Source organism: the organism of the source record quoted next, unplaced genomic scaffold, assembly GCF_019419815.1.
Source record: "Pyrus x bretschneideri cultivar Hongxiangsu unplaced genomic scaffold, Pyrus_bretschneideri_v1 Contig29, whole genome shotgun sequence".
Classification (NCBI taxonomy): domain Eukaryota; kingdom Viridiplantae; phylum Streptophyta; class Magnoliopsida; order Rosales; family Rosaceae; genus Pyrus; species Pyrus x bretschneideri.
Window position 1 is genome coordinate 1422816 of NW_025999601.1, and position 8529 is coordinate 1431344.

At 35.4% G+C, this 8529-nt stretch overlaps 1 protein-coding gene across 5 annotated transcripts; it reads right to left on the reverse strand.

The window, feature by feature from the left end:
- Positions 1-1943: 1943 nt before the first annotated feature.
- On the reverse strand, positions 1944-8008 carry LOC108865593. 5 transcript variants are annotated; one of them, XM_048588978.1, is made up of 3 exons: positions 7397-7857; positions 6430-6988; positions 1944-2593 (listed from the first exon to the last, which is right to left on the reverse strand). In XM_048588978.1, the coding sequence occupies exons 2-3, from the start codon at positions 6524-6526 to the stop codon at positions 2226-2228; spliced, it is 465 nt and encodes a 154-aa protein (XP_048444935.1). In that variant the 5' UTR covers positions 6527-6988; positions 7397-7857; the 3' UTR covers positions 1944-2225. The 5 variants fall into 5 exon arrangements, 1 of the variants encoding a protein (XP_048444935.1); XR_001951376.2 differs by lacking the exon at positions 1944-2593 and adding an exon at positions 7864-8008 and having other exon boundaries at positions 6273-6988; positions 7397-7775; XR_007260085.1 differs by lacking the exon at positions 1944-2593 and adding an exon at positions 7864-8006 and having other exon boundaries at positions 6273-6988; positions 7397-7780.
- Positions 8009-8529: the final 521 nt, after the last annotated feature.

An 8529-nucleotide genomic window follows, 5' to 3' on the forward strand; every position in this document is an offset into this window, starting at 1 on the left:
ATCATTACCCAATAGAAATATACATATTATGCAACCATCCAAGATTGAATGGTTTGAATATTAATGAATGAAACATTTTGAAATTTTCAAAAGATGATTCCCCTTGAAAAAAAAAATTCATTGGCATCGCTAGTCGGTCAAATTGGCGAAAGTAATGTTCTTCTCTATAATTTGTTTCTTTGATGATACCGGATTATGAAGTATTAAAATGGCGAGAGTGACATGATTTATTAATTAATAGGTCATTTATTTGCCACAACAAGCAAAAAGATCCAAATCAGAATTGCACATACAAGATTAAGTATTTAAACTTTATGATTGATGGACTTGACAATTATATACGTTTTACATACATACATACCCAAGGATTAAAATATCGGCCGTGCAGATAATATCGGGCCTCTAATTTACTGATATTTCGGGGGATATATTGTCATTGTTTTAGATATCGGGAAAAAATCAACAAAAATGATAGATATAAGCATTGAAACACATAATTTTGGTCTAAAACCTTCATATATGTTATGTACATTATCAATGAATGTATTGAACAAATAAAACTTAAAATTTACTAATAATAAGATATACATATGATGAAATATAAGTGGTATGTAAAGCGCGTTAACGAAAAGTTTTCTAATAAAATGTTTATTAGAATGAATAAACCATGCATAAATCCATAGTTTGTTTAAACATTAGATTACAATTTAGATAAGTGTCCAACTACATAAATGAAGAGCTCCTATGAGGTTCAAACAATGAGGAACAACCATCTAGATTCATACAATAGTCATACCAAGTCATGTAACCCGAGCAGTCTGTAAGCCATGTTTGAACATGGTGCACATATGTCTCTCTTGAGCTCCCTACTGTCCTCCCATACATGGGATAGTCAGACCAAGACGCGTATGTCGCCTCAATTCATTGTGCATAGATTCTTTATGGTAATAATTAATGGATACTCCAAAAAATCTTTTGAATTGGATATTGCCAAAAGCCTTCACACATATCTAATCATTGCCCACATACCTCCAAAAAATCTTTTGGGTTTCAATTTGCTTCAAAACTTTTGAATTTTTTTGGGTTTTGTTATAGGTATTGGGAAATATCGAGAATATCGGCAAAATATCGGAGATATCGCACTTATTAGGGATATATCGTCGATATAGGGGAAGATATGGCTTTACCCCCCAGTATTGGTATCGACAGTTGAAAACATCGATATATCGGTGTATCGGCCGATATTTCAATCCTTGTACATACCTACATACATACATACGTACGTACGTACATGGATACGTATGTACATACATACATACCTACTCAAACTATATACGAAAGAGCTAAGTGTAGTGTAAAAATGTGGTTTTTCGTTAAAGTGAATAGTACCATGGGTTTTTTGTTAAAACTCCCTTTTCTTTTCCATAAGTAACTTACAAACGTTTAAATGTCGTCATCAAGTTTTAGATACACGAAGAGGCTTGAGAGTACAACTTGTCTTGTTGAAGGCTAGATGTACTAATAAGCTATAACATTTTTTCAAGGATCCAGATCGTTTATATTTTAGTTCATCATCATAGATCATTTTTGTAAAAAGTGAGTTAGAAATATCCAAAACTATTAAGACATCCAATTGTAGTGAAGAAAACAGACGAATATAGTTCTTCAAAAAAATACTAAAATGATTCGGGAAAAAAAAAAAAAACACTAAACTGACTACTAGTTAGTTATCCAACTATCATATGATTTCGAATTTTTGTGGCTTTTGGTAGAGATAATCTTTTGAAGAAATGACTAATAGAGATCCATTGGGAATTTGGTCCTACGAGAAATCCCCAAATAAGCTTTTCTGACGGATCTCTCAATGAAAGGGGATTAGATATATGCATATGTGTGTATCAAATAAAGCACAACCTATCAACTCTGAATTAAAAGCCTAAAACGACATAATTTTTTTTTTCAGCCATTGCCCTTAATGGAAACCCCATTCTGTCATCCAATTCTGTTAGAAATCAAATTTTCATTTTTTTTTTTACAATTATGCCTACCACCGACAAAGAAGCTCACATATGTTATTCAAAAGGTGTCTACCCAGCAGACAAAGATGCTCACGATGTCGTTCTCGGAGAAAGCCAATTTCGACATTCCCCAAAAAAGTATCTCTGCCTGCTATCCTGATCCCTGCCTCCTCTCGAGTGCCTGGAGGGCTTTTCCTGCTCGGCGTCCTACGGCGGCGACGCCTTGTACCTCGACGGCTTGCTCTTGAAGTGCAGATTGTCGTCGCTCGACTCATACTCCATGGAAGCAACACTGATCAGTCTTTCTGCTTCCAGTTCCGCTGCTCGCAGCCTTGGCCGTCGAAGACGAGTTGTACTCGTCGTAAAACCCATGCGCCAAGGACGATGACGATTCCTTGTGATAGTGATGCGCCGATGATTATTCACACCACCGGAGTAGCAATGGCAGCAGAAGCAGTGGAGGAAGAAGAAGGCCTTCCGCTTCTTGCTCAACTCTCTCTCAGGAAAGCTTATGCGAGAGAACGCGCTTGCCTTGTGCTTCCACTCCGCCGCCGCTTCAGCCGTAGCAGCTGATGCTGTAGTTGATTATATATATGCAAAAACAAGACATTACATTGTATTGCGTTTCACTTTGCGAATAATCATATATAGCTACAGCTTCCACAGGCTAAACTGATCTTTTATTTTAAATTAGTTCAAAATTGGGACTATACTAAAACAATTTACGACAGGAGCATCTCAAATATCTCATCGGGTTAAAAGAGAAGCAGAATATCAGAAATAAGGATTAGACACAAAGGAGGGGCAATAACTTTCATTTTAAGAACCCCATTCTAATTATATATGACGCACAAAAAGCCAAGGGAGTCTCAGGGAGACGGGGGATGATAATCTGGGATTCGCTCAACCAGGGGCAACGGAGTTCGCTATCGTCGCTAATCATGGATTCGTTCACACAACTAAGCCAAATGCTTAATTTTGGAAGAAGAAATTGCTTTCTTCAAATGCACAACGTAAGTACAATTTTAATTCATTCAAGTCTGCCATTCAAGACTTTCTAGTACAATATTTATAAGCGTGTACAGATTAATAGACTTTAAGTTTCCATGCTTACAACTCCCAAGATAATTTAACAAATTCCTAAGTAATTAAAATACAAAACCTTTGTTATTTCAAAGCATATTAATGGTTTCAAATTGTTTTCTCCAAGTCTACCTCCCACATCAAAATCGCTCAACCAGGGGAGACGGAGAGCGGGGACTGAATCACTCACGTCTCTATAGGGATATAACCTGAGAATCCACGATTAGTGACGTGAACGAGCTCTGTTGCCCCTGGTTGAGTGAATCCTAGGTTATCATCCCCCGTCTTCCCGAGACTCCCTTGGCTTTTCCTACGTCAATATATAAGCAAAAATGACAGTAGGTTGTATGGCAATCAAGTACAATATATGTACAATTACAATTTTTTTAATCAAATCTTTTCCCAAGCTGTGATCGTGCGATGGATTTTTCATCCCAATTATGCAGTGGAACCCTCCTAGTAATTAAAAACTCTGCAGCTTTGTATCAAGGGTTGGGTTTGATTTGGGTATCTCATGAAGAGAAAGTGAAAAAGAAGGGAGGAACGGCTGGGTATCTCATGAAGAACGTCATGGGCATGGGCATCACCACCATCATCACCATCATGAAGGTGGTTGTTGCTCATACCATGGGATGCATCGAAACTAGAGAAGACACTATTTCTAAAACTGAACAAAAAAATGGACCAAGAAAGAGACACTATGACACTATTTATGAAACTGGACCAAGAATGAGACACTATTTATGAAATTGTACCGACTATTATACACTATTTATGAAACAGGACCAAGAACTAGACACTATTTATGAAACATGACCAATAACTATGCACTGTATATGAAAGTGGACAACAAAACTAGACACTATTTATGAAACTGGACCAAGAATGAGACACTATTTATGAAACCGTATCAACTACTATACACTATTTATGAAACGTGACTTAATAACTAGGCACTATTTATGAAAGTGAACCAAAAACTAGGCACTATTTATGAATCTAGACCAATAAATAGTATAGTGCCGTTCAATTTCATAAACAATGTAGTACAGTTAAGTTTCATAAATAGTATAGTACCGTTTAGTTTCATAAACATTATCTATGATGGACGTGCGAATCCCACGCGTTAGGTTTTTTTTTTATATATTAAAATCGTGTCATTTTCATTAAAATTTAAGCTCCTTTATCATCTTTATTAAAATTTAAAGGTTTTTCATTAAAATTTAGGTTTTTTTTCATTAAAAAAAGAGGTTATAGCATGATTTTTTATTAAAATAAACTTAACCCAAGTTCATGAAAGCTTTATTTTTCTTAACTTTAATGAAAAGACTTCCGTAAACTTTTTATTAACAAAAAAAATCATTTAATAACTTTATTTAATAAAATTGCTTAAACTTTAGTAAAATGACTTAAATTTTAATAATTAGACAAAAGTGAAATATAATAAATAAATAAAATAAGTAATAAAAAATTAATGCATGGGACTTTGCATGTCCTTCACACACACTCTCTCCATCTTTTACTATTTCTTAAACTGAATACTAATTATTTCTCAACATGACTATTTTTTAACTTAAACACTAACTGTTTCTTAAATTGACTAATTTTGAAACTGAATGTGTGTACTTCAATATTTCTTAAACTGAATATTTACTATTTTTGAAAAAACATAACACATATACTATCACTAATTTTAAATTGAATACTACTACTATCATTATTTCTTAAACTGAAAATTGACTATTTCTGAAACTGAACACATATACGGTATACCACACTATTTTTTAAACTAAACCAGAGTACTACATTATTTTTTAAACTGATTATTTTTAAAACAAAACCCAAGTTGGCATGCACCTTGCATGCGCTTTTGCTTAGTTTATTTTTGGGAACTTTAATGAAAAAGGCTTCGACAACTGAAATTGACTATTTCTTAAGTTGAGCACGAGTATTACACTATTTATTAAACTAAACATGAGGTACTACACTATTTTTTAAACTGAACATAGATACTATAACTATTTTTTAAACTAAACATTATACTATAACTATTTCTTAAACTGGACACTTAACTATTTTTCAAACTGTCTATTTTTGAAACTCAACATCGGTATTACACTATTTTTGAAACTGAACACATATATTATTTCTGAAACTAACTATTCACAAATATTTAATTGTGACAGGGTGACTTTGGTTCGTAATTGACAAGTCCAAACAAAGAAAACATGTCAAAGCTTTTTGTTTCAACTAATGCAAAGAAAAGATGACTGAAACAAACATTAGGATTTTGTTGACCCTAAAAACTACCTAGTCTATGTGGCATGCATGCCGAATAGCTAATAAGCTAACTACGTCATTCAATTGAATGTAGGGCTTGCCAACTCGTCATCCAAGCTTGGTCGGGGAGTGAATGAGTGTTGATGTGGCGTTGGGCGCGCTGCTGATTGCCACCACTGTGCTATTTGTCCAAACTGAAGGTGTGTTGGTGGGAAGAAGGAAAATAAAAATCTCAAGGTCTTTGAGAGGTTTCGCTTAGAGCAAGAGTTTGCGTAGGGCAGTTTTGTGTGTTGATTTGGAGGGGTTTCAATGATGCACTCCCCTCTCTATTTATAATAGCAATTTCCTCAATAGCCGAGGTAGAGTTTCACTCGGACTAGAATTCCTTAACCCAATCCGAATAGATCTCGGCCAACCTGACTCTTGCATGACTCTGAATCGAACAACTTAATCACTCAGATTCAGCCCTTGATTCTAGGCATTTTTTCTGATTCGAAGTATTCCTAGGTTCTGATAATTTCTTGTTGCATTAGGACTCGACTGCTTCACCCTTATTTGGATGGAACCTTCTCCTAATAGGACACGGCAGAAATCCACTGGACCACGCCCATGATGGGAATATTCCTGACACCTCATACTGGATTTAGAACAATTATGGGCTACATCATTGGTAGCATTAGCAACCTGTATAATCTATATCTTACTGACTATGAAAACAAAGACAAGCAACTATCAAAAAGCCATTTACCACTTAGATTCTGAATGTTCGACTTCCAATTATTTGATTGTAGTTTACTAACAAGTTTTAATCCAAACATCTGGCTATTACAGTTCTTTCCATGAGTAGTCCTGTGAAATAGCTCCCTTAATAACAGGAATAAAAAATGTTAATCCTCCAATTGCAGTCTTGACATTAACACACATACTTACAAAGACCAATATTACTAAGGAGTTACACATAATCCCTAACAAACCAAGAAGAAATTCTGGAGAGATCCTCTTACAAAGCAAGAACTCCACTAACAAACCAAGAAGAAATTCAACTAACCTTTGCAATAGGTCTTGGTAAAGTCAGGTAGACGCATCAATTGGAAGGGAACTGCAGAGCTACAAATATATATATTATCTATGGTAGCATTAACCATTTCTCTCTTGTTTTCCCGAATAGCCTCGCAATTAAAAGTGCAAATCCATATGAACAAATTAAGAAAATACAAATTAAACCCATAATTCAGATTTCATACGTAAATTAAGAGCGCTTGAATAATTGAATTTCAGCTTAATACCTCAACAAGATTAATCAAAAGAAAAACTCATGATTTTTTTCTTTTAAATTCCGTTTCTTTCTAGTTTTCCATTAACCAAACACAAGAACAGCATTCACTTTTTTATTTCCCCATCTTAATCTCAATTTTCTCGTCAACCAAACAAAAGATTGAAATCAAGTCGCATACCGGTCCACTTAAGCTCAGGTATTGGAGCAGCCACTGGTACCCAAAATTATCTCGGAAATTGATGGGGTCGGGATGGAGGCCCTTACAGTGTTATCTGCCGTACAATACGCAGGTCAGCGTCTGAATGCCCCTCAGCAGCCGCCCTTTGCAATGCTATAAAATAATAGTATTATACTTCACATGTCCGATCGAATTCTCTGTTCTAAATTAAAATTAAGGAAACAAAACACAGATTTACACATGCATAGAAAACTAGCTAGCACTTGATGAAAGTAGGATTTGGCACCTTGCCACTGTGTCTCACTCCCTCTCTCGTTTGACAAAAGAATAACGAAATTTATTTTATTTTTTTGCATTAATTTTGTGGTTTTTATTTTCAACAGTGACGCTTTGGAAGAGTATTTCAAAGGGTTGCGAGGGATTGTAAAAGGTTTGTGCAAGGCAATGTCAAAAGGCTTGGGATTTGAAGAATGCTACATAGACAAAGTTTTTATTTCCCCATCTTAATTAATCTCAATTTTCTCATCAACCAAACAAAAGATAGAATATCAAGTTGTATACCTATCGACTTAAGCTCAGGTACTCGAGCAGCCACGGGTACCGAAAAGTATCTTGGAAATTGATAGGGTCGGGAGGGAGGTCCTTGCTGTCAGAAGACGCAGGTTTGTGTCTGAACGCCCCTCAGCAGTCGCCTTTTGCAATTCTTGCACCTCAGGTACAGCGCCATGATCCAATTCCGCTAGGTTTCTTCGACGGAAGCTAGATTCGGCAAGGGCGTGTCGTCTAGGTCGTACAACGACATCTCCGCTTCTTTCCAAGCAAGATCTGCATCTGTTTATCACATGCATCAGGATTTCCATTGCCATTTTTCAGAGTTGGTGGTTGTCGATGCGTGTGTTGGAATTGTGGTGAAATGAAAAGATCTGAATTCCTGTTCCGACTTTACTAATTGTGATGAAACGAAAAGATCGTTGGAAAGGGAAGACAGAGAGGAGTTGTATCTTAATTTAGTAGGAAGAGAAAATTACCTGGTCAGTCGGAGAACCAGAGAATCAAAATGGGAGCTCATTGATTTAACGGAGAAGAAGATCGGAATGGGCTGATCAAATGACAAAATTACAGACATGAATCTAGAGAAATTTTTTATTGTGATCGGAATACAGATGATACACCACGTGTTTTTATATAAGGGGTGAAAAATTATATTTTTTAAGTTATTAACTTTTTAATATACATACCTACTATTTGTATAATAACATATGTTGTACCATCCCGTATTTCGGTCACATTGAAAAATCTTTCATGAAACTGAGCTCTATACACCTTTCCTAAGCGAAACGGACCAAATAAACGGGAAACATTTGAAGTCATGGGTAAAATGGGAAGCTCAATAAATTACATTTTTTAGGCTAGTCTTATTGGGTTTGTTTACTATTGAATTTTGTCCTAACCATTAAATAAAGTTATTACATGGCTTTTGGTTAATATTCAAAATTTTTAAAACATTTTCATTAGTTTTCTTAATTTTCCATCGCTACTACAAAACTTACCTCCCATAGCACGTATGAATATCCTATGTAGAATATCAAGCTTGACGATCGAGTCTTAAGAGTTTTGAAATCGTAAGCTCGATGGAAGCCTCATACTCAAATTGAAAGCACGATCACAATCCCTCATTTTCTTCACTAATATCC

Excerpts from the sequence above, each read along its gene's own strand:
- LOC108865593 (XM_048588978.1), bottom strand. The coding sequence starts at position 6,526 with ATGGTTAATGCTACCATAGATAATATATATATTTGTAGCTCTGCAGTT. Across the intron at positions 2,594-6,429 it reads TACCAAGACCTATTGCAAAG|CATCAGCTGCTACGGCTGAA; the intron begins GTTAGTTGAATT and ends AATCAACTACAG.